Source organism: Neltuma alba, unplaced genomic scaffold, assembly GCF_004799145.2.
Source record: "Neltuma alba isolate B1F8T4 unplaced genomic scaffold, ASM479914v2 tig00011509_pilon, whole genome shotgun sequence".
In the NCBI taxonomy this organism is placed as follows: Eukaryota; Viridiplantae; Streptophyta; class Magnoliopsida; order Fabales; family Fabaceae; genus Neltuma; species Neltuma alba.
Window position 1 is genome coordinate 332767 of NW_021636177.1, and position 25119 is coordinate 357885.

A 25119-nucleotide genomic window follows, 5' to 3' on the forward strand; every position below is an offset into this window, starting at 1 on the left:
TAGCTGTGATCAAAAGATTGGATCCGCGTGATTAATTTTGACTGTATAGGCTGAAGAATATAAGAGATATTTCTGAGAACTAACGATAATGTTCTGTCCATATTCTTCTTTCAGCCAAGTTAAATCTCTCTTGTATATCTCCATGCAACTGTAATATCTCTGCATATCCTTTCATGGCCATGGTGGTGATCAGACTCCAACTTCTGCTTCCTCTCATTCTTCTCTGTCTTTCCCTCCTTCTCCTCTTCTTCATCATTCTCTCTCATGTCTCCTTCGTTTCCAGCTTGTCTTTGCCTCCCAATAGGAACCTCATAGCATCCACATTTGAGTTCACCCCTTTCCTCCGCCGCCGCCGCCGCTCCTCCCCGGACGGAAGAGAAGTCGTCGATCCACCTTATGGTGCTCAGAAACGCCATGTCCCTACTGGTCCCAACCCGTTGCACCACTGATTACTTATATATGTACAATAAAGGTTCCCGTTATGCAATGCTTCTCCATTTCCCTCTTTTCATCTTCTTCATCATTATTATGTAATCTTTCTGTATCGATTCATCCAAAGGCCAAGTAATTAAAATGTCAGATATGATTCATTTATCTGTTACGTCCTTTACATACTGATAAACTTATTCATACATAAGTTAAATAGATACACACACATATATATACACACGTGCATATATATAGATATAGTGTTCAAGTATATTCATAAGTGAGGATAGAAATCACCCTCAAGAATTTGTGTGTGTGTGCATATATATGTTGGAAGATAGATTTTGGCATATGAATGGAAGCAAAGCCATTTAAGAAGGAAGCTAAGGAAGGGTTTTGTGCACTATCATGTATGTATTGAAACTGTTGGTTAATTAGTGGATTAAACAAATTAAATTTTGTAGGAAGCATTGATTTAACCCAAGAATAACCCAGTCAAGATTATTATTGTTAACTAATACCGAAGGGTTTCAATAATTATTACTAGTTTAGGGAGAATAGAAAGAAATTAATGAATTTGCAGCCACACAGGATAATTGTAAGGTGAAATAAATATACACCTGAATTTGCATGAAACATTGTACTGTCAACAATATTTAGTTTAATTTATTTATTTAATGTAAAATTTATGGCAAGCTAAAGCTATAGTAATTATAAAGTCATAAGCACCATAAGTGATTAAATTTCCGGCTGTAGATTGAAAAAAACATATGATTAATCCTAGTCATTTTGTGCCTTATAAATGGTGACCACTGGAAAGGAATGAGGCAAAATTTCTGAGCCATGCCGAGTTCATCAGGATTCAGGAGGCCCACCGTGTCCTTCTTTCTTCTTTCAAAGATTACATTTGTTTTTCTGTTGGGAAAAATTACATTATTTGTAAGATTTACGCCAATTATAATTAAAATAATAATATTTAATTAAGACATATAAGAATATTCAAATTAAAAAATAAGGCATTAATTATGAGATAAATAGGAGGTTCATTGTGTAAAAATTTCAACATTTTACCAACCAGCACTTGGATCGGTTGGCTGTGGGTCATTTCAACTTAGGGTCTGTTTGGCTCAATGAGAGGAAGGGGAGGGATTTTAATAGAAGGAAGGGGAAGAAAGGAGAGTAGAAGGATTTTAATATTATCTTATTTAGATTTAAAAAAAAACAGAGAGGAAAGGTTTTAATATTACCTTGTTTGGTTCATGAGGGGAGGGGAGAGAAAAATATTTTAATATGGACAATTTTGCCTTTATTTTTAGATATAAGATATAGGCATAATAGTCACAACATGACAAAATATTGTCTTTTCTCTCCAAATCCTCCTAATTTTGGAGGGGAGGGGAGCGAAAATGTTCCCTCCCTCCTAATATTTGTGTGGTACCAAATAAGAGAAAATCTTTCCCCCTCCCTCCTCTCCTTTCCAAATCCTCATACCAAACACATCTTAATCTCAGCTATTGTTAGTACCGTGGAGAAATCCAAATACTACCTCCGGTCCTTAATATAAGACTCTGTTTGACTTTTATTTTGATCTTAAATATAAAATCCCAATCCACTTTGTCTCTCATATTTATACATTTTTTCCAAAATAGCCCTTCTAACAATGATAGTTCTAGTCAATACACTTGATTAGTAAGGATATTTTAGGAAAGATAACATCTATTTAGGATAAATAACTAACTCAACTTACTTCCTTAATTTCTTTAAATTAGTCAACTGACTCTTATAATTAGACAGAGATAGTAATTTTTTTAATGTTTTATATAACATGATTTAAACAAAAACTTTAATTTCAGATTATTCGAAAGATAAATATTATGAGGATATTTCTTCATAGGAAGATTACAACCATGTAAGATGCATATTTAATGAAACGAAACTCTAAGATACATATCTCTAATTGGCAAAAAAAGAATTCATATCTCTAACTTAAGGCTGACTATAAGAGAGCTCCCTTATTTTTCACCACCAAAAAAATCTTTAATTTTTTTATAAACACTTTTTTTTTTTTAAAGGAGACAATCATGTTTGAGGTATATACGTAGGTAGTGGTCTAATGAGAAATTGAGAATTCCAAACTTCGTTCGTTACCATTGACCAACGCATAACCTATCTCCTCCTTCCTCTTCATATATCAATTTTCGAAAGCGGTACGACTCAAAGGCATATGCATCTTCATGGATTGTATCAGTAAATATTCTGGAAGAATAGGAATGCCTTTGAATCCGTCTCAATGCCACTCTTCACAACTGTTCCCAATTCCCATGTCTTCTCTTTCTTATCCGTTGCCAAATTCCAGGAGAATACAGCCTCCACTGTTTCCACTGGCTACACGCACAATCCGGATTTCTTGTGTTTCTGTCAGTCGCAAGAGTAAATCGAGTGACAAATCCGAATCTCAAGAGCTGGTTCGCTTGCTTGTGGGCAAGTTTAGTGAAAAAGAGCCGATATTGAAGACATTGAACAAGTATGTGAAGCTGGTAAGAACTGAGCACTGCTTTCTGCTGTTTGAAGAGCTCGGAAAGCGTGATAGCTGGCTGCAATGCCTTGAGGTTAGTTTCGTTCTTTCAGTCTTAGATAATATCTCTGTAATATAAATTAGTTGGTTCTGCTTTCTGTACTGTTGTCGATAACTGATAATGCTTTTTTTGGGGTTGATATTCTCTGCTATCTCCAAGATTGGTAGTGCCGAAATATTCTGTCAGTGGGAGTGGGAGGCTACCTGAATTTGTAGGCCTTTAAAACTGGACATAAATTTGCTTCTCATGTGAATGATTGAACATTCTCAGGATAGTTCATATCACCAACAACTTTTTAGGACTCACATTTGCCAGACATGGTTTTAACAGAAATTCACCACACCACTCTACTAGCGAGTTTCATTGGCTCATGCTATAGTTAGCCAATACATTATGTACTGAAAAACTACTCCATATGGCCATTTAGGACATGTTGAGCATTAAAAGAAAAGGGAGCATGGAAAATAGCTATGACATTTTACAATTTCAGCAGTTATCTGCTTGTCTCAAAAGTGTTTAGTATTCAGGTTTTCAGATGGATGCAGAAGCAACGCTGGTATGTTGCAGATAATGGGGTTTACTCAAAACTAATATCAGTAATGGGAAAGAAAGGCCAAACCAGACTGGCTATGTGGCTTTTCACAGAGATGCGCAATACCGGCTGTCGCCCTGATACATCAGTCTATAATGCACTTATCACAGCGCATCTTCATTCACGGGATAAAGCAAAGGCTTTGGCCAAAGCTCTTGGTTACTTTGAGAAGATGAAGGGAATGGAGCGATGTAGACCCAACATTGTAACATACAACATTCTGTTGAGAGCTTTTGCCCAAGCTCGGGATGTGGATCGTGTAAATTTCTTGTTTAAAGATCTCAATGAGAGCATAGTTTCACCTGATATTTACACTTTTAATGGTATCATGGATGCTTACGGGAAAAATGGGATGATTCGAGAAATGGAATCTGTACTCTCTCAAATGAAAAGCAATCAGTGTAAGCCTGACATAATTACCTTTAATCTGCTCATTGATTCATATGGGAAAAGGCAACAATTTGATAAGATGGAACAAGTGTTCAAGAGTTTATTACGCTCCAAAGAGAAACCGACTCTGCCTACATATAATTCAATGATTTTGAATTATGGGAAGGCACGTCTCAGAGATAAAGCAGAAAATGTTTACAAAAAGATGACTGACATGGGTTACAAACCTAACTTTGTCACATATGAGAGTCTCATCTATATGTATGGTTTCTGCGATTGCGTTTCCAGGGCGAGAGAGTTATTTGATGGACTGGTTGAGTCAAAAGTTGACATAAAAGTTTCAACCCTAAATGCAATGCTGGATGTTTACTGCATGAATGGTTTGCCAACGGAAGCTGATGCACTGTTTGAGAGGGCAAGAAGTATGCAAGTTTTTCTAGATTCGTCAACGTATAAACTTCTTTATGCGGCTTATACTAAAGCCGGTTTGAAGGAGTATCTAGCTAAATTACTAAAGCATATGGATAAAGATGGTATTGTCCCTAATAAGAGGTTCTTTCTGGATGCTTTGGCTGCTTTTGGGTCTTCACCGGCAAATTCAAAATCTGAAATTGCTGCTACTGATTCAAGCAAGCCCCGGGATCATGCAAAAGCTCAGCACAATATGTAGCTGGCAGTACATGCGAATGAAACTCCTAACCAACATGTCTGGTGGAGAATTGCATAACAGAAAATAACTCCCTTGTATGATGGTATGTCATATCTCTTTGCCCAGTTTTTAGCTTCATTCTAATCTGCATCGGTTTGATTCTTCTGAAGAACAGAGTTTTCATTGGTCCTCATTTGACATCAATCAACAACCCCCCCTCCTTTAAAAAAAGGGGATTCTCTGTTAGCATACCAAGTTACCCACTTGCAAACTCATAACTTTGCTGTTGATTATAACAATGACCAACGCCCTGCTGAAGATTTTGCTTCAAAACTCACAATAACCAACTGATGTATAGAGTATTTCATAAATTATAATCTCATGTGTAAAAATTGAAGTTGTGCGCGTATTTAACGACGGCAAACTTTCAAAGTAGTCTCGGTGAGAAACTTTTTTGGACCCGACAGCCTTACTGTAATAATTTCCTTTGTTTTTTTTTTCCTGCTTGCTGACTGAAGTTAATTGCCATGCTCGTCATATTTCAGGGTCTGTTAACCTTCTCTAATCTGGTCACTTCACTTACATGCTCAGCAACGCTAAGGACAGTTTCAGTTGATATGTTTAGAGCATACTGGTCATGACTGATGCAGTTTTGGCTTTTGGGGCCTATTTGCCTCTAGGGATTCACATTTTTCTGAAGGAAAAAAAATTGCAGAGGAGCTTAACTGTCAGTTTGTCACGAAAGCGGAATCTACTATTGTTACATGAGCTCCATTCCTCTTTACCCCCCGATGAATTAATTTCTTTATTGCAAATCCAACACCATTGAATCAATTTTGGTTCTAAAGTGAAGTAAGGGCATGATGGAGATATAAAACAGCCGTGTTACAAATGAATCCTTAGAAATATGAAGTGTTACTAACTATTTTCCTATAATTTTGCATGAGGTAATTGTTTCGCTGCTGTATTTGCCATACTGGTCATATTTCTTCTTGTAGTTTATTGTATATTTTGATAGTTTTCCACTTTTCCTTTATTTTTTAGGATCTGGCAACCTTCAGTCAAGACTCGTTTCAATGAGTCTGAGTTGGCCCATATTGTGGCTCCAGAAACAACTTTTTTAATATGATCTTTATCAACAAAAACAGAATAAAAGCCTTGCCTGATGCTCATCAAATGAAATGACAACGAAAATGACGCTTCTTGTATAATCGCATTGTGAATGAATGACTTCCAGTAAATCCTTTTGACTAGTTTAATGAAAAAAACCAACGGAAAGGTTCTTTGACCAAGTCATGCATGACGAGGTTCATTTTTGTTCATAAGCACTGCCTCTTCAATGTCCCATGACTTCATGGCTCGTTGAAGAGGGTTCGTCCTCGTTGGAAGCATTGGTGACAAAGTGATGCATCAGACCTGACAGCTGCCAAAGCCAGTGAATTGCAGGCTTCAAACTTCAAAACCCAAGTTAGTACCAATGATTTGTTTGCTAAGATAAATAAAACTACAACACTAAAATGCTACGCTCACCTAAACATTGCATAAACCAATCTAAGGTTAGCTAAATAACCATTGAGTCCCCCAACACGCCCTCTCTTCCCTTCTCTCTTTTGGAATGGAAGAAGTTAATTATTTTACTGTAAATCGGTCCATAAAGAGCAAGTTTACAACCAAAGCATTTTTTCATGAAACAAAACACTCATACAAAGTACCCCAGTATTCAGAACTCTTTGGCTCTATGGCTGAGTTAATTTCGTCCGCATGATTACCAATTCCTCGGAAGCTGGAAGGCCGCCATATTTACATTTAGTCAATCTACTTTGGTGTCAGGGGCAACTCTTGAGTCTGGAAAATTGGAGGGAAAAAAAATCGCAGTTCATTATTAATTAGGCATGGAATGCGATTGATCGGTGCACATTGAGATATTTACAACTCACTTTGCTTGTTTTTGAACCACTATGAGCCACTTAAGGGGTTTAGTAGGCCTTCAACCCTCTTCTGATTCTGCACATTAAAATGGATATCAGAACAGAAGAACTTGCGGTATTTCATAACAGAAGTGAATACTCATCGTCTGAAAGGAAAATCATTGAGGAGGGTAAATAGGAATTCAGAGAACTAAGTAAATGTTAGACAAAAGGCAAGAAAACCTCTTTTTCATATGGCAACAATACCATGAACAATATATAAAAAAGAGCTCGATACGACATTCTTAATACCGCGTATCGCTTCCATGTTATTTTCCTTGTAAACACCGAGGGGTGATCCATGGACAGAAAGAAGCATCTCGCCAGGTTTGGGCAGCCTAAGCGTTTTGGGTGTCATCCCTACAGACAATCTTTGACTACTCACCTGCAAAAACCAAACAAATTAATTTATCCTGCTTTTAGAGATAAAAGCCTATCTCCAAAATCAACTCAGCTATTAATAGCTAAAATGTAGTTTACTCTTTCCGCGGTCAATGTTCGTCAGTTAAGTATCTAACCCAAAAAAAAAAAAAATACTGTAGTTAGTAGATGTATTCAAGCAAAGGCCACGGAACATGAGGATTGAGGAGGGTACTCCTTCAGGGACTTCACATCCTGACCTACTGTCTTACATTATTTTCTGAAGATCTTGGTGCAGATTAATTAGCATTTGGCGGTTGATATGCATCAACAAAACAATAATTGTGTCATAGAGCTCAGTTATATAGCATACAGAGAACCGCAAATTATTTGCGCACTTTGACTAAATTACATGAGCATTCTGCATTCGAATAAATGATGCAAAAATTTAATCCCATTCTAAACAGTGTCAAAGATCACTGACTATTAACGACTTGAAAATATAGAAGCCTGATAAAAAAATGGTAGCGCAGAAGCAAAATCCACAAATGAAACGAGAGGAAGATAATACAAAATACAGACCCCAGGAGTCTGAAGTGCTTCCTGCATTGCGAGAGTCTGAGCTTCGGATGGCTCCTCCAAACTCTAAATAATAGACACGTCAAACAATTAGCAGAGAACATGTCTACTCATATTTTTTAGCAAAACAATTTTCAGCTTTTGGCATAAAAATAAAGCAAAACAGAACTTACAAAATCTTTAATATACAAGTTGTCAGAGCCAAGAAGACTTGCTCTTCCTGCCAATAATCAAATAACCATATTTAGGTAAAGTTTACCCAAAAAAAGCAAAAGAAAAAAAAAAGCATGCATAAAATAAGGTAACTACCAGCCTTGCTAGAGTATTCAAAGCCATCCAAAGGAGGGATTGCAGAAGAGAAGTCAGGAAAAGCCATAGACAATCTTTGCAGAAGAGAAGCATGTACATTTCTTCCTTCAGCACAGCTCATGGACATCCTATTGTCTTTATTATTCCATCTCAATTCAAGCTTCTTATTCTCTTTGTCATTTAGAACTGAAAGATTTGGGAAATTTTCTTCAAAAATTTGTAGTACCGGTTTCTGGAGCTGTTCCTTGCTAAAATACGACCGAAGTAAACGCAACTCAGTCAGCAAATGTTCAACCTCCACATCACGCACAGCCCTAACGGCAGCAGCTTGTCGCTCAACTGGTAAACAAAAATTGTTGAAGTTAGAATTAAAACCCTAAATACGCTAAAAACCATGTAGAAATCTGCTGATGTGGAAAAGAGCAATTCGGTGGATTACACTCCACAAAATTGAAGCCATAAAATTTGCCTTTTCAAATGTAAATAGGCTTCAGAACTTAGATGGATACTATACTAATTTTCATAGTCAGAAAGCACAAATGGAACAATACAAACACACAGAAAAATATACCCTCGAGGTCTATGAATTGAGCTTGTTGCGATTCAATTTGACCCTCCTTGGGCTCGTCATTGCCGTTTCTATTGGCTTCAGGTGAGGATTCAGTCTTTCGAACGGTTCTCTTGACTCTACGTCTCGCCATTTTCGCACTTACGAAACAAATCTCTCACTGATCCAGCGGCTGCCCCAGGAAAAGCGCATCATCAATCTTAAGGTAAAACCATTGAACACGAAACACACTGAAGACTACAAATCAGAGAAATACAACTAGGGTCACAGATTTCTTACGGTGAAAGCATGAGCACCGAACGATGATATCACCAATTTGGGAGGGAAAAGACACTGCGAGAAGAAGCACCGAACCACACAGATAGAAGTTTTTGAACGTTAAGGCAGGACGAATCGAATCGAACTCTTCATTTTTAAATCTACATTGAAAATTTGAAATCTCCTGGGGAAAAAATCATGACGGCTTCTTTTAAAATTATGGATTGGGCCGTCGAAGGACCTTAGTGGCCCATAAAAATTCTAATCCAAAATAGTCTGGCCTAACAACATATTGGGCTCTGATCAGAAAGCTGGGCCTCTTTAAACATCCATTCTAAATGACGTATAAAACACTTCAAAATCCACGCAAAGCATAGCCATAAAATTTTGTCATTTATAAAACTAATAAAAAATTAAAAATGTAAGAAAGTCAATAGAAACAAGAGAAAATTTAATTTTTTGTGTAAAAAAAAATCATGTTGAGAATGCTAATCTATTTAAGCTTTAGTTCTCTAAGAATATACGCCGTTTGTATCTCCTTAATTGTCAACTTTGGAAAAACGTTATCTATATTTATTATTTTAATTTCAATACAGCGTTAATTAATATTATTTTAATGATATCCTTATTTATAAAAAATCCAATGCAACACTAATTATTAAGATAAATATTTAAAATGTAGTAAGAAATTTTTTTAAAAAAATCCTAACATATGAATTATATTGTTGTGACATAAAAAAGGACAAGAGGGTGTAGTAATAGCAAAAGTAGTTAAAAGCTAGTGCTTACTTGTCATGTTCGGATGAAGTCTTGGATTTGAGTACGACATTAACATATTTGGTTATGGGGGTGTTTGGATAGAAATCAAATCATGATTTCAAAAGTGTTTTTGCGGTTTACGAAGTAAATATGTGAAGGAATTTGTCTCGTTTTGCGGAAAAGTGCTTCTGAAATCATGGTTTGGAAGTTGCCAAACACCCTCTATATGTGTTTGAATTGTACTGAATTAAAAAAAAAATAAAGATAGTATTTGCGTACAAATATTTGAAGCATCATTGTTAACAATCTGAGTGGGTGCTTCATCTTCATACAATCATTTGAATTATATTGGTGTGACATAAAAAAGAACAAAAGGGTGTATTCATAGCAAAAGTAGTTAACGGTTAGTATCCTAGTATCCTAGCAGTAATACCACCTATCACGTCAGAATGAGGTTCCAGATTCTAGTCTATAATTAACATATAAAAAACAAAGGTAGTGTTTGTGTACAAATATTTGGTGCATTATTGATAACAACCTAAGTGGGTGCTTTATCTTCATACAATCATTTGTAATTCCCATGCGTTGTGGACTCTCTTTCACACAGTTGCATTCTTCCACTTTCTCCCTCAACCTTATCCCAGATTTGACATTTCAATATTAAATCCTTTTTTTTTTAATAGAAAATGACCATTCCTAACCCTCCGTTATCAAACGTAATTTTCTGGCTAGACAAAGGAAAACCACGACAACAAAATAATTGCGCTAGGAATGGGAGTGAAACCGAAAACGGGGAGACAGTACAAATAGATGAGAGCGAGACCATATCTTAACACCAAAAAAAAAAAAAAATCCAAGGGTTATGGAGAAATTAGAATCATGGCCAAGACATTCAACAAGATATTATAATAATGTTATAAAAATACTCCTCCGGTCCTAATTATAAGACCCAATTGACTTATTTGAAGAGATTAAGGAAGTAAGTTAAGTTGGTTATTTATAATAAATAAGTGTTGTCATTCCTAAAATATCCTTGCTAATTAAGTATATTGGCTAAAACTATCATTATTAGAAGGATTATCTTGGAAAAAAATGCATAAATATAAGAGACAAAATGGATTGGGGTCTTATAATTAGAACCAAATAAAAAGTCAAATGGGGTCTTATAATAAGGACTGGAGGAGTAACTCAAATAACCCCAAATTCTAATTTCCGATTAATGATGAAATGATACTTAAAATACTAATTAATGACTCTTGACTCATGACCTTATTGAAAAACAAAAGCTACGAACTTAAATAGAAAAATGGACTTATATAAGACATATGGAATCCAATTGTATTAGTATTCATACAATGCCTTTTGTAACTCTAAACTAGCCACATTTCCAAGTACTATTCATACTAATGAATTTTCATGGGCATGCATTTAAGTATAAATGTGTAGATCATGGCTCAATTTGCTTCTTTCAAGCGCACATTTATGTATTGGGCCTTCAATAGGGTGATTTAGACTCTCAATGTAATCTTCTAGTTCTAAATATAAGATACGTTTTACAGTGTAAATTATATTATAAAATAAGTCTTGTATTATAACCTCTTGAAATAAATCTCTTCGCCTAGTCTTTCCTCCACTTGAATGACTTGGCTTCGGGTGATATGATGACATCGGATGCCACTTAGGACTTAAGGTTTTTCTGTCATGGGATGCCACCTAGGACTTGGGTGTCATGTTGGATGCCCCATATGCTACCATGTATGACTTGATCACCATGTAGAATGTTAATTATGATGCCATGTTGAACACTGCATAAGATGTTACCTTGGAGGCTAATTGGGATGCCACGTAGATTCACACCATTAAACAGAGTGGATTAGCCTTATGTGAAAAGGACGTCGTTGGAAACCATAATTGCACACGCGTTTGAAACACGCTATCAAAGTGGGTTGGGTTTCACTTGGTTTTGTCAAGAACTTGGTGTTTGAAGCATCTCCAATATAGGAGACATAATGAACTCACGCTTGAGAAGGAGATTATAAGGAGATTCAAGTGTGAGTAGACTTGAATTTGATGAACAAAGTCCAATTTCGGACAAAATTAGACCATATATATTCCTTCCATCTCTTATTATAAGAAATAATTATCAAAATCATAGGCTCAAATAGTTAAATTTAGTCAAAAATAATAAATGTGTAAGAGATATAAATATATATATTTTTAATTGTATCCTTATTTGTAAAGTGAGTACGTGAAAGATAATGAGTAAAAATTTATTGCAAAAAGATAATAAGTAGCATATATTTAATGAGAGTAAAAGTAAAAGGACCAGTTTAAAATTTTAGACAAAGAAGATTTGTTTCTTATGTTTAGTAACACCACTGTGACATGGATTGTTTCCTATAAAAGGTACAAAGGGAGTATAATAAATAACAGGAATAACTCTTTATCTTGAGCCTTGAGGTTTTGAATAAAGATATGAAGCTTATTTGGTTTCTTGTTTTGAGAACAATTTTTTGTTTTTAAAAACAGAAAAACAAAAAACCTTGTTTGGCAAAATGTTTTTAGTTGATTGTTCTGAAAAGCAAAAAAACAAAAATATATTTTTAAAAACTGAAAAACCAAAACAACTTTTATATGTTTTCTTGTTTTTGTTTTTGTGTTATTTATTTTTTTTGTTTTGAAAAATTAGAGAAATCTTCTTCTCTTCTTCTCTATTACCTACTACTTATCATTACTGATAGTAACTACCACTTATCAAAATATAATTTTTTATTTTTTTTTTCAAATGTGCTTTTTTAAAAATTATTTTCCAAACAAAGTTTTTTGTTTCCTGTTTCCAAAACATGTTCTTAAAAATAATTTTATAAAATTGTTTTGAGAATAAGAAAACAAGGAACAAAAACAAACAGGCCCTATAGTCTCTTTTTCAGTACTGTCACTCAATAGTTCTCTTCCCCCTTTTCATTAGCCCCCTTCTCTCTGTCTAGACATTTTCATCCTGCCAGTCTAAACTCATAGTCCTTTTGGTTTTATGTTGGTAGCCGCCTAAACCATAATTTCCAACATGAAACCAAACATATATACATAGAGAGGTGTGACTCAAACGTCCATGGAAGAAAAAAGAAAAGGATGCAAAAGAGAAAGCTTGTTCAATTCAGACAGATATTATCTGACATTCCCAATCAAGAACAAATATGTCCACGAAACACAGCTTTGCTATATACAATATATACCTTAAATTTACATGTTCGTTCAACTCCCGCTGAATCACTAATGCAAGAGATTATAAATAACTCACTAACAATAAAAAAGTATACGCTGAACCCTTCAAATTAAAGTGACATTTATTCACAGATTAAGACTTCCTGTTCATAAAATGGCCAGACACGTCTACAACTTCATGACACGACTGCAGGGAAAATTTGGGCAGTCTATATTATATGTTACAAGTTTTTGCTGCTTAATGGGGCAGTGGCCATGGTCCTCTAGTTCAACTTCCAAGCTTGTGTTCTTGCTGTAAGACTAAGCTGGTTCCCGAGGACGACTGGCCAAAAGTGAGCTCAAGGCTCGTAGGCGCTGGAAATATTCACCTACGGTGAGCAGGTATCGACCAGCCTGACGTATTGTTAGCATCCGAAACATTTGCTGCAATGTTTCCTGACGAAGATGATCAGCCTGTTTGACATAAAAGCTTAAGCTTACTAATAGTCAAGCTAAGATTATATAAATATATATATGCACACACCGTAGCAAGTTGGGTGGGAGTTAATGATCAATAATGGCATTCATTAACGATATTTTGAGTCATTATGATAAATAAAGAACAGTGTGCTTTATGATCTGATGTCTATTGGCATTCTCCAGGTCTATGGTCATTCTTCATATGGGTGAAAAGTTATGAAATGTTCAGTTCTCAACGCAGCACTGTGTAAATGTGAACATGATGTAGAATTAACATGATGTAGCCATTTATTTCCCTATTATAAATGTGAACAAAATTATGTGATATATGCATCTAGGCATGCAGAGAAACAATTTTTCACCCTTCCTGAACCTGTTGCTGGCAGAACTTATCCACATAGGAGAAAGGAAGCAAGACTAAATATTACAAAGCGGCTTAACCAATCCAAACGGGTTAAGCTTACATGCAAGAGTTTAAATGGAAAAATTCCAATGCTTTCAACAGAATTCTCAATGGCAATGTGGGATCTGAATCACATTCTTTTTCCTTACTATAACCCATCACTAATGACATTAAAACAAGGGCTGGGATGCAGTATGTACATTAATAGTGCAATTTATTCGCTCCATTTGGCATCATGTTAGAGCCCTGATCATGCTCATCTTGGATCATTTGAATAGATTTAATGCATTTTTCCTCAGTTATCTTTTCAGGACCTTATCCTGACAAAAATGGGAGAAAATTCCAGGGGAAAAGGAGCTGTGCCTGAATCAGTGCCGATTTATGTATATGCAGCAGACCATGCAAAGTACAACTAGAAAATTATTCTCTTGAGAAACATGACATGTGGTGAAAGCTGAAGGAAATTTTGACAAAACATGGAAAGTAAAGGATGTTAAAAAAGTGGAGTTCATTACCTGGTTTACAAAGCTCACGAGAGCTTCCATTTTCTCCATTGCAGCAGCCATCTGAGGAATATAAGGCCCTTCAACTAGCGGTCCAGCCGCTGCTATAGTATCGCCAAGTGTTTGCTGGAGTTTATCCATACCTTGAGAAAGGGCATCTTCTGCTTGCTGGCAAGATTGTTCGAGGTTAGAGATGTCAAACCGTTGTTGCTCTGTCAAGGGTTCAATCAGAGGGACAATGACCTGCAGTTAAAATTATTTGCTTTCATACTTGTATGTTACAAGCTTTATGAAACAGTGCAAAGTTATTAAGGCATTCAAATAAAAAAAAAAAAAAAGAGTTGTTTAAATACCCAGTGCAGGTGTGCTGCTGCAATTCTTTTACCAAGGCATGAAATCAAGAAATTTGGATCATCTAGTTGGTAAAGCGAAGTACTAGTACTCTATTTTCACCTATTTTTAATATACAAGTCTACAAGACAATTTATTGAACTTCAATTTCAGAAACTCAAACTTCAGAGAATCTAGATCCATAATCGAGTCAGCTCTTACATATCAGCTGGACCCTGCTCTTTATTTTAATTGATTGATTTTTAGAATAAATCATAAAAACATGACACTTTTGCCCTTTGTAGCTCTAATTTCATGCAATCATGTTTAATTCAAATTAATCATAATGCATTTAAGCACAATAAATATGATAAAATCCCCAAATAAGATATGGAAAATTATATTAAAATAGGGACTTATCAACAATCAAATCACTTTTTCAAAGGAACAACATATATAGACAGATACTATGAAGATATTCGTAACTTCGTTCAGTAATTAGATCTGAGATCTACCTTTAGAAGCTTAGAGGGGCGAAAGCCTCCAATCCACATGAAAAACCGCTCAGCTGTAGTTTTCCACATACCAAACATCACATAGAAAACATCTGCTTTTGCAGCAGCAGACTTCTTTCGATAGAGCTCAAAATAGTGATTCATTATACTATCTACAATTATCCTGAGCTCATTGTCACTAATATGAGCATTTAAAGCACCCCTTAGTTCACAAACTAGTCTATTTTGCTCTTCAACCCAGTGTCCATACTCCATCTCAAAGGTTGTAATACCTGCAGAATTGTTAGGTTGATTGATTTAGAATGCTAGAACTAATCGGAAAAAGGAGGAAATCCAGGAATCAGTACGATATCAACCAAAATGAACCGCATGAAGCATAAATCATAAAGCGCACAAAGAAAATTCCCAATCAATTTTAGAGTTGAACTTGCATTTCAATAAAATTGTGCCGAGGCAGGATGTAAGACTTACATTTAGGACACATTTAACGTATAGAGATAGTTGGCAATTTATAAGGGCAGTACTAGGGTCGTGTACAATATTTGAACAATGTAAGAATACAAACAAATGAAAAGAAGGGACTTTGTCCAAGAAAAAAAAATTAAATACTTTGGAATATGAGAATGAGATCGGATAATCTAGATTCAGCAGCGATTATCATATTGAATAAATCATTGACTCAACTCTGGCTACTGTACAGACAGACAGCGAAGTTTGAATGGGCAGCCATGGTCCAGGAATCTGGAAAATAAAGTGGAAGTTCAGAGCTTCAAAATTGATCAAGTTCAAAAAGATTTTATGACTTAAACCAATAGGACAAAAAGATATTCGGATATTCTGGGGTGACAAATGATACAGCGAAAATTCGGAGATTAATTTAGCATGCAAGTGATTTCACCAATGAATAAATTAAGAGACCATGAGAGCATTATATTATTAACCAAGATGCGGAATAACAACAACAAAATTTAAGGACAAACCTGAATTAACAGTTCCAGTAAAACCCAGATTATTACAATCTGATGCCCCGCCCATATATAATCCCTGCAGTTTTATTATTGAAAATAGTAGAAAACACATAATGAGCAATGTAAAATAATATACTGAAAAAGAGTACAAGTGAAGTTCATCTCTGCACCTGTTGTCTTGCATGGTTGAGCTCTTGTTCCAACTGCATCAGCTTCAAACGACTTGATTCTAATTGCTGCACATAGGCCTGTAAGGGAATATCAAAAGCCACATAAAAGGTTGGTATATCATAACAATTTTGTTGCCCATATGACTATCTTTCAATGCACAATCCTTCCAACCTTTTTCCGCAGACGACTCTTACGAGCAGCCTCCCTATTTTGTGCAAGACGTCTTTGTATCTGAATGTTTTAACAATATCAAGTTCCCACTTTTTTAGCAATATAAGCATCAAACAGATATAAAAAGATATGAATGTACGACAGACATCTGAAAATGGAACCATCATAGATCCCCAAGAGAGGGTCTGAAGGGGTCAGTGATAACATGCTTCCCTTGTTGTCCTTGGCATATCCATAAAGCTAAAAACAAAGACAAGAGAAAACAGAGAATGGATGCCTTCGCCAATTCAGGGGTATCCTCCCCTACATTTGACGGACTAGTTTAAGAAGGTACTTGTCCCTAGCCCTCTTGATTTTATGCCTAGAATTCAGTCATCCTCACCAATCACCATGGGCAGGACTAGATAACAATACCCATCACTCAGTTACTATGAAAATTCCAATATCAAGAAACTCTTTCTGAAGCTAAGAATAAAAAACATCCACATTTACATTCAAAGATTATTTCAATCGAATATTACATCTGCTGGAAGTATTAAATGTACAATAGAGTTCAGCATACCAACTGTTCTAAAAAACATAACCCTTTTCGTTTTTCAGTTGCTGGAAGTCAGAGGGGAAGGAGATGGATATGTAAGGGGTTTTCATAACATGCTCTCACCTTATCAATAGGTCTATGAGCTTCTTGGCCATACATCTTGGACGTACCCAATGTGTTATGAGAAGCATCCTCTGGCTAGGTATTAAAAAAGCAAAAGAGTTTCCTTAGTGGAATATGCATTCTCATTTGCCAGCAAAGGAAAAGAACAGAACAAAAACAAAGCATGAACTTTGTAAAGTTTTACCTGATTTATGAACTTCCCATCTGCTTCACCAATTAAGGCACTTAAATTAACATTACTTTTGAAATTTTCTCCCCACATGTTAATCTGTTGAATTGGATCATAAACACCCATCCTTCTTGAGGAAACAAACTGTGTGGATGGAGAATTCATTTTCTACGGATTGGTCAGCGCAGTATTTCAATCAGCATCCGTGACATACACATGAATAATAACCTGCTGTTCAGAAAACACAAAAGCATTTCCAGGTAAGTAAATAATGCTTACCCGAATGAATCAAACTAGGTCTAGATGAGCCATGAGAGAGATTGACTAGACTAGAAGAAATGTCCAATTATATGATATAGCCAATCTAGAATTAGAAGTTATACTACTAGATAAAATGGATGTACAGAAGGATGCATTTTAAGAATCATTTCTCGTATAAAAAAGTTAATACTAACTCCGCAGAAGTATAATTGGCACTAACATATGTTCACTAGGGATCAACCCCTGATAAAAATCTAACTATGCCCAAGAATTGCATGAGGTTAGACTTGCATCCACTCTCCCAAAAAAAAAAAAATGAAGCCGACCATTGAAGATGGCATCAAAACAAGGTTAAGCAACTCATTACCAGAAGATCTACCATAAGGTAAGACGAAAAATTTGTAGCTAAGAGATAATAAAACAGTAGGACCAAGTCAACTTGGATGTCCTGGCAACAGCGTAGGGGAAATGGAAAGAAGTGTCGGACACCATAAGTCTGATCATGTGGCACTAACAGATACTGCAAATATATTGGATTCATCCAATCCATGCTTTAGTTTATTTATTCAACCAGCCATGTTTCAAAAAGCAAGAAATAAGAAGTATTCAACGGCCTCTGCAAAAACATTTTTCAAGCTTGGATTCATCGAACAGCCAAATAACCATTTTAGTATAGTAAAAGACAACAGAAATTGAAAAAGATACAAGAGGAAAGTACCAGTAATCATTAGGATGGCAGATAGATGAGCTTTAAATGGAAAGAACATAAGTAGCTCCTTCAAGATAAAGCATCTAGTTCATATGTCATGGGAAAATTCCATTAGATTTTATATTTCCATGATTCGACCCACCTCCTCATTTTTCCTTGGCAGTTAAAGGGAATTCAATTCCTTGAAAATAGATATAAGAAAGCCAAAAAAAAAGGGAATAGAGATCGAACCTTTGAAAGCTACTCTCAGAACAAGCTTTTCCCGCTCAACTCATGCCACCTTGGCGACAACAAAAACCAGAACGAAATTCCCTAAGCCCCAACTGAAACCCTATCTCTCACCAGTTACAAAACCCGAAGTTCCCATCACTTTCGATGAAGAATCGAACGATGCCCACGACAGCTTAAAAGCGACCCTCAAACTGTTAGTTTAGCTTCTCTTGCATTGATAATACATTAATCATTATAATAGTATCAGGCTTGCTGTTATATATATATATATATATATATATATATATTTACACACACACATTATATAAAAACTGAGAGACCCATTTTGTTATTGTTTTTTTCTGCGAGTCATTGGGCGAAGTTGTGTGCTACAGAGTCAAAGATTTCACACGAAGCTAAATGTCGCAGTCATCTCATCCTTCCACTACCCCATATATGCGCACCAGGTAGATCCGGTTCATGGTTCACACACTCTTACTCAGTGATTGGGTGACGTCAGATGCCGATTGGTCCAGTGGCCGGGGACTTGCGGGTCACCGGCGAACGGAGGAGAAGAAGCGAGGACCCAGGAAATGGGGTCTGATTTGTGTGATTGATTATATTATTATTATTCAAGCTGTGGAATCTGCGTTGTACGCGCAAGGATGGTATTTGGGAATTGAAGGTGATGCTCCAATGCGCAAGTTTCGCGGCTAAAAAATGTGTGGTTGACGCGTGGCATTGTGTTTGCAGTGCGTGTCTTTCACTCGCTTTTCTGCGAATGGAGGGTAGTCTGTAATGTAATTTTGGTGGTGGATAACGTTAACCACCAAAGGTGGTTATTTACAAGATTGGATACCTTTTAGGTAATGGAGTAATTTTTTTTTTATTAATTTCATAAACAATATTTTTTTGTTTAGTTTTAAATATAACACTTAATTTTTTTTTATATTTATTTATTTTACTCATAAGTAAATTTTTTTCATATGTTAAGGAGTTTTTATGACTATCAAAGAATATTTTCAATGCACGTTGATAATAGTATTTTTTAAAAACTTATTTATTTATTTTAAATAATTAACCTAATTAGTTTTATAACATTAATAAATTAGTTATCTAATTTTTATATTAAATATATACCCAATAACATATTTTTATAAATAAAGGAATCCAGTACTTCAGTAAAAGAGGGTTGTATGGAAGCCAAAAGAAACATTACCTCTCGTCCAAACTCCTGGCTCTTTTTTACACCCTTTTTTTTATTTTAAATAAGATTTTTTTTTTATAAAATACGATGTAATATTTATTAATTATTGTTTCTTCTGTCCTTATTGTATGAACTAATTATGGAGTTAAGCTTGATCCTAGATGTAAAATATATTTATCAAATTTTTTTGAATCACCCTGTATTAATACTCCTTCAACTATAATTAAGTAGGAAAAGAAATTATATTATTGAAAATAATTATTAGGATATTTAAAAAATATGTCATATTTATTATTATTAACCAATGTATCTAAATTTTTTAACTCAATTAAATTAGTTAAATACTACCCCCGGTCCTAATTATAAGAGCCAGTTGACTAATTTAAAGAGATTAAGGAAGTAAACTGAGTTAGTTATTTGTTCTAAATATGTGTTGTCTTTCCTAAAATATCCTTACTAATCAAGTGTATTAATTGAAACTATAATTATTAGAAGGATTATCTTAGAAAAAATTGAGTAAATATGAGAGACAAAGTAGATTGGGATCTTATATTTAAAACCAAAATAAAATCAAACAGGATCTTATATTAAGAACAAGAGGTAGTAGATCTTATATTAAAAAAGTATTAAATATATTCCTGTTCCTTTTGTTATTTGGCGAGGAATATGTTCCCCCTCAATTCATGTAAAACAGTAAAAGGTAAACGGGAGAAAAGAGGATATATGTTATTCTCTTCTTTTTTTTTTTGGTTAATTTATCTTATTATTTCACTTGTTCTAATAAAAATTTAAATAAGGATAAGTTTAGAAAATGAGTTTAATTTTTATCCTTTAAAATGTTTTTATCTCTCATTTAATATTTTTTGCCTTAGCTATATAAAACAAGCTTCTATGACTGTTGTCCTTTATAAATTTAATATTTTTATTAGTTTTGATGAAATTATTTTTCCAGAAATGTAAATTAAATCAATGTTATATTTATCATTATACAATTTATTTTAAAACATATACTACCTCCGGTCCTTAATATAAGACCTCTTTTGATTTTTATTTTGATCCTAATTATAAGACCCCAATCCATTTTGTCTCTCATATTTATGAATTCTTTCCCCAAATAGTCCCTCTAATAATGGTAATTTTAATCAATAAACTTGATTAGTAAGGATATTTTAAGAAAGACAACACTTATTTATTATAAATAACTAACTTAACTTGTTTTTTTAATTTTCTCAAATTAATCAACTAGCTCTTATAATTAGGACCAGAAATAGTAATTTTTTATTTGTTTACAGGATATATTTTAAATTTCAAAAAATAAATTTCATATGTTTTCTATTTTGGAAACAGAAGAGAGAAGGATAGCAGTAGAATTTACAATAGTGAAACATGAGTTGTTGGGAGCATCAGATAATATTCCAAGAACGAACTGGCAGGTTGAAGAATTCCAACGCGAAATTACTTTTGAAATGCAGAATATTTACCTTATTATTTTATTGCCCGGGGGGGTGTGGGGGAAGGGTGGGGAGGCACCAATGCAATGCAAAGTACTATGGAACTTCCTTCACTTTTAACCGCGGGTTTACGTACCCCTCTCCCATTCCCTTACGTTCCATAGGCATTAAAGGCTATCAAATATTAAAGAATAATTAATTTAAAAAAGTCAGACAATTTATTAAATAAGAATGTGGTAGTGCTAGAGCTAGGAATTCGAATTCAACCAAAAGGAGCAGCTTATTTTTTTCCTTTTTTTGGAATCATGATGAGATCCGGAATTTATAGAAAAATAATTATCAATAAATTTCAAGAATAAGTAAATAGTTATCGTTTACTATCTTAAAATTTGTTATTACATATTGTTTTGTTGTCGTTTGAATTTTATAGTAATTATATTTTTCATTTGAAACTTCAAAACAATTCTTTGTTTTTTTATAAGTCCCGCTTGAAAAAATAAAAAGAAGGTGGGGGAGGAATTTTCAAACTCAAACTTAAAAACTCATTGGAAATAAAAGTATTTAGGTCGAATTAGCCTGAAACGCTTTTTTGTTTCGGTTGAGTTTGAGCTCTAATTGGTAAAACCCTTCACTCGTTGGGGTTAGGCTTGTCCATTTCATACCTCTAAATGTGACTTATATCCCATAAAAATATTGGCTTGAGAGTGAAGATCTCATTGATGAACATAATTTGTGAGTATATTTTTCAGATTGTAATATCTGTTTTAATCTTAAATAACTCTAGAGTCCATCTCATTTAAATTGTGAATTACTTAAGAATTATTTAAGACAAACATGCTCACAATTTATGTTACTTTGTATGCCGAACAATAAGCCACTGAAGTTAGACCACCATTATTCAATGACCTCCAGTAAGATCAGACTTTCAGGAACACTTCTGAGACAAAACAAGATTGGTTTCCATTTCCATCTTATACATTCATAGCAATACAAGTTTCCCTTATAAAATACTCATAAAATACTCCTCCGATCCTAAATATAAAACATACTACCTCCGGTCCTTAATATAAGATCTTGTTTGACTTTTTTTTTGTCCTAAATATAAGACCCAAATCTAGTTTGTCTCTTATATTTACTCAATTTTTTCTAAGATAATCCTTCTAATAATTACAGTTCCAGTTAATATATTTGATTAGTAAGAATATTTGGAAAGACAACACGACAAATAACTAACTCAACTTACTTTCTTAATCTCCTTAAATTAGTCAACTGACTCCTATAATTAGGATCAGAGGTAGTATTTTTTAGTGTAAATTCTATACAAAACGAGTCTTATATTTAGAATTGAAGTAGTACTCTCTTTCTTGTTTCCATATACGCCAACCTTATCTTCACAATTAGGAATATATATATATATATATATATATAATGTATATTCATTTTATTAAAAAAAAAAAAGTGGTGCCGACTTATCAGATAGACAAGCCTTGAGGGGAAAGGCATGTGTAATGACAAGAAATAGAAATCATTTTAAAAACGATGGAATAGGTCATACGACACCAAATTAATTAAGAATGCAATGGATATGATCTAACCTATGAATTACAAAGTGAAAAAGCGTATATTAGGCAGACTGTTTTTTTTAACCTTTATAACAAAGATACTAATTAATTACAAAATTATATGTCTTTTATATGTTTTTTATACAAATTTTTGTCTTTGCGTAGAACTTTGGAACAAACTTTTGATTAGGAATCCAAATCTCTTTTGCATTCCTTTTGCCTTTGCCATATCTGCATGAACCAAGTAGCTACCTTCCTCTCTCCAAGTCCACATTCTGCACTTTCTTTTTGTTTAATTTCCTTATAATAATAACAATTTGAAGCCCTATGTTTAATGTTAATTCATATTCGAGCCTTATAAAAGCCTCTCGACATTTTTTTTTATTTATTCAAAATATTCAAGTTTGAGACCCTGTTTTAAAAAACATTTACTAGCATCTTTTATCTGACTCAAACATCACTTGAAATAAAAATAAAAACACTTTGAAAAATACTATTATAGCTAAGGTAATAAAAATCAAACCATGTCATTCAATCGGTTAAGACAGTGGTTCAAGAGTCAATAGTTTAATATGAGCTCAGATTGGTCATAATTAAAATAACATAATTTAATTAAAATATATAAAAATATTTATAATCACCCAAGATGGAGTTACTGAAACACAAATTTAATGTATTCTTATTTTCTTTTTTTTTAAATTAAAACGATGTTGTTTCAACTGTGATATGGTAAAGAAAAAAAAAATTTAAAATTCTACTGCGTCGATTCATCCAAAACTCCTAATCAGACCAATCAAGAGACTATTTCACTGATTTGTTAGTCTAACCAAGCAACTCAGATTTTGTTTTATTACAATGGACAAAACACAATAAATAGAAATCCGTATATATAATACCTAACTTTTTATACCCAGTCTCAAACGTATTTTAGCAAAGAAATGTAAATTTGCAAATTGCAAATATATTTTCTTTGCGACAATGCGAGAAGTATGGATGAAGTACAATTCCTACTTCAGATGTGGTGAGGTAATGCATGGCTGCCTCGTATAGCTAGGCACTTAAGCACTCACAATAAAATATATTAAAAAAACAAAGTAATAATAATTTATGAATAAAAAATTATCACACGTGCGGAAAAGCATTATATTCAGTCAAATCAATGGAATGTAAAACCATCAGTACCAATATAGAAATTGAACTATCATAGTTTCACACGATGAGGTCTTTCTTGTTATGAAAGTTTAGCAATTAATGGAAAAAGCACTTTGGTGTGGAGCATGATTATTATGGAAAGAAAACAATGTACGAAACGATGATTTACAATCAATTAGTCAATGATCCTGGCTCTCTTCAATCTAACTGAGAATGCTTTCCATTCTTAGATCCTTCTTCCTTGAATCCTAAATATAAAGTTAGATGATTCATGGTGATTTTAAAAAATTAATTAAACTAGTTATTTATTAAAAAAATTGTGTTGATTTTTTTTAACGTATACTTCTAATTATTTGTAATACTACTTTTATATAAAACTATTTCTTGAATATGCACAATCAATTAGAGATATTTTTAAAAAAATTATAAATTTATAAGATAAAGTGAATCAAATAAATTTATAAGATAAAGTGAATCAAAGTCTTATATCTATTATCAAAATAAATCTTTTAATTAGCTCATATATTCAAAATCAGAGAGAATATTGTGTTATGTGTTAGTGATTGATGGTAGATGATAAGCTTTATATTTACATGTATTTACAATGAATAATACTCCTCTGATACTAAACATAAAACTTAATTTGCAAAGTAATTTATATTATAAAATCAGTCTTACATTTAATACTGGAAGGAGTTTTATTTATAATTATTTATCATGTAGGGGTAGTTTCTTATAATTTTGATATTATATAATATATTTTATAGATATCGATGATATTCATATTCTGACCGAATTTTTTCATATGTTGTATTGCACATAAATTAAAAAGCAAACACATACATTTGGTCCTTTAACTCTATACAAGATTTCAATCTAGTTTTTTAACTTTAAAAATATATATTTTTAGTCTTTTAGCTATAAAAGTGTTTGTCTTAAATGATTTTTTTTATAACAATTTATGACTGCTTTAATGTTTGATCAACATTCAAGATTTTAATATTAATATTTTTTTAATTAAAAGATTAAAATTATACTTTAATCAAAAAGTTATAGTATTTCTATCTTACAATGATGTAAATTAAGAGGTTGGATTTAATGACCCCGTCCTCTTCCTCTTGGAATTTGATTTTTAGCCACTTGTTAGGGTATATATTGGTCAATACTCAATACCATATATTCATCCGGTCTTAAATATAAAATTTATTTTGTAGTGTAAATTACACTATAAAACAAGTTATATATTTAGGACCGGAGGGAACAAATACTTGATCGGCTTTTTCACAATTTTTTTTAGTTTCACGTGTATTTTCATTGAGGACAAAATGAAGAAAATAAATGACAAATTCATGGATGACTGTGCGTAAACTTTGGTTTTATTTTTATAATATAGATCAAGGAAATGGGTATAAATATATAATTATATTTCATTTCACCCACCTAAAATGCAAACTTGAGTGCGTTGCACAAGTCATCAGATCACCCTGGATTAATATAATTACATATTTTATTTTTATCTATATCAACACAAACAGCTAAATCTTGGGTGCATGTCAATT

General features: G+C 33.6%; 3 protein-coding genes across 5 annotated transcripts; 1 reads left to right on the forward strand and 2 right to left on the reverse strand.

Annotated features, from left to right (window-relative positions):
- Nucleotides 1-2612: 2612 nt before the first annotated feature.
- Nucleotides 2613-5671, forward strand: LOC114714542 (pentatricopeptide repeat-containing protein At4g39620, chloroplastic). Of its 2 annotated transcripts, none has more exons than XM_028899292.1 (3): nt 2613-3038; nt 3533-5077; nt 5182-5671. In XM_028899292.1, the coding sequence occupies exons 1-2, from the start codon at nt 2664-2666 to the stop codon at nt 4655-4657; spliced, it is 1500 nt and encodes a 499-aa protein (XP_028755125.1). In that variant the 5' UTR covers nt 2613-2663; the 3' UTR covers nt 4658-5077; nt 5182-5671. The 2 variants fall into 2 exon arrangements, with proteins under 2 accessions (XP_028755125.1, XP_028755124.1); XM_028899291.1 differs by having other exon boundaries at nt 3533-4739.
- Nucleotides 5672-6104: 433 nt separating this feature from the next.
- On the reverse strand, nt 6105-8839 carry LOC114714543 (uncharacterized). Its single transcript, XM_028899293.1, has 8 exons — nt 8699-8839; nt 8423-8591; nt 7852-8190; nt 7716-7762; nt 7546-7608; nt 6856-6988; nt 6574-6640; nt 6105-6481 (listed from the first exon to the last, which is right to left on the reverse strand). Exons 2-7 carry the CDS (start codon nt 8550-8552, stop codon nt 6624-6626), a joined length of 729 nt encoding a protein of 242 aa, XP_028755126.1. The 5' UTR covers nt 8553-8591; nt 8699-8839; the 3' UTR covers nt 6105-6481; nt 6574-6623.
- A 3732-nt stretch (nt 8840-12571) lies between these two features.
- On the reverse strand, nt 12572-18448 carry LOC114714537 (transcription factor TGA1). Of its 2 annotated transcripts, none has more exons than XM_028899281.1 (9): nt 18210-18448; nt 17024-17239; nt 16840-16914; nt 16179-16238; nt 16007-16084; nt 15849-15912; nt 14869-15140; nt 14036-14266; nt 12572-13111 (listed from the first exon to the last, which is right to left on the reverse strand). In XM_028899281.1, the coding sequence occupies exons 2-9, from the start codon at nt 17171-17173 to the stop codon at nt 12959-12961; spliced, it is 1083 nt and encodes a 360-aa protein (XP_028755114.1). In that variant the 5' UTR covers nt 17174-17239; nt 18210-18448; the 3' UTR covers nt 12572-12958. The 2 variants fall into 2 exon arrangements, with proteins under 2 accessions (XP_028755114.1, XP_028755113.1); XM_028899280.1 differs by having other exon boundaries at nt 17024-17236; nt 18210-18447.
- Between the last annotated feature and the right edge of the window lie 6671 nt (nt 18449-25119).

Coding starts and splice junctions, on each gene's coding strand:
- LOC114714537 (XM_028899281.1), bottom strand. CDS start 17,173: ATGAATTCTCCATCCACACAGTTTGTTTCCTCAAGAAGGATGGGTGTT. Junction 15,141..15,848: donor TACTGGAACTGTTAATTCAG/GTTTGTCCTTAA, acceptor ACAATTCTGCAG/GTATTACAACCTTTGAGATG. Junction 14,267..14,868: donor GCCCCTCTAAGCTTCTAAAG/GTAGATCTCAGA, acceptor TTTTAACTGCAG/GTCATTGTCCCTCTGATTGA.
- LOC114714542 (XM_028899292.1), top strand. CDS start 2,664: ATGGATTGTATCAGTAAATATTCTGGAAGAATAGGAATGCCTTTGAAT. Junction 3,039..3,532: donor GCTGGCTGCAATGCCTTGAG/GTTAGTTTCGTT, acceptor TTTAGTATTCAG/GTTTTCAGATGGATGCAGAA.
- LOC114714543 (XM_028899293.1), bottom strand. CDS start 8,552: ATGGCGAGACGTAGAGTCAAGAGAACCGTTCGAAAGACTGAATCCTCA. Junction 7,609..7,715: donor ACTTGTATATTAAAGATTTT/GTAAGTTCTGTT, acceptor TCTATTATTTAG/AGTTTGGAGGAGCCATCCGA. Junction 6,989..7,545: donor AAGCACTTCAGACTCCTGGG/GTCTGTATTTTG, acceptor TGGTTTTTGCAG/GTGAGTAGTCAAAGATTGTC.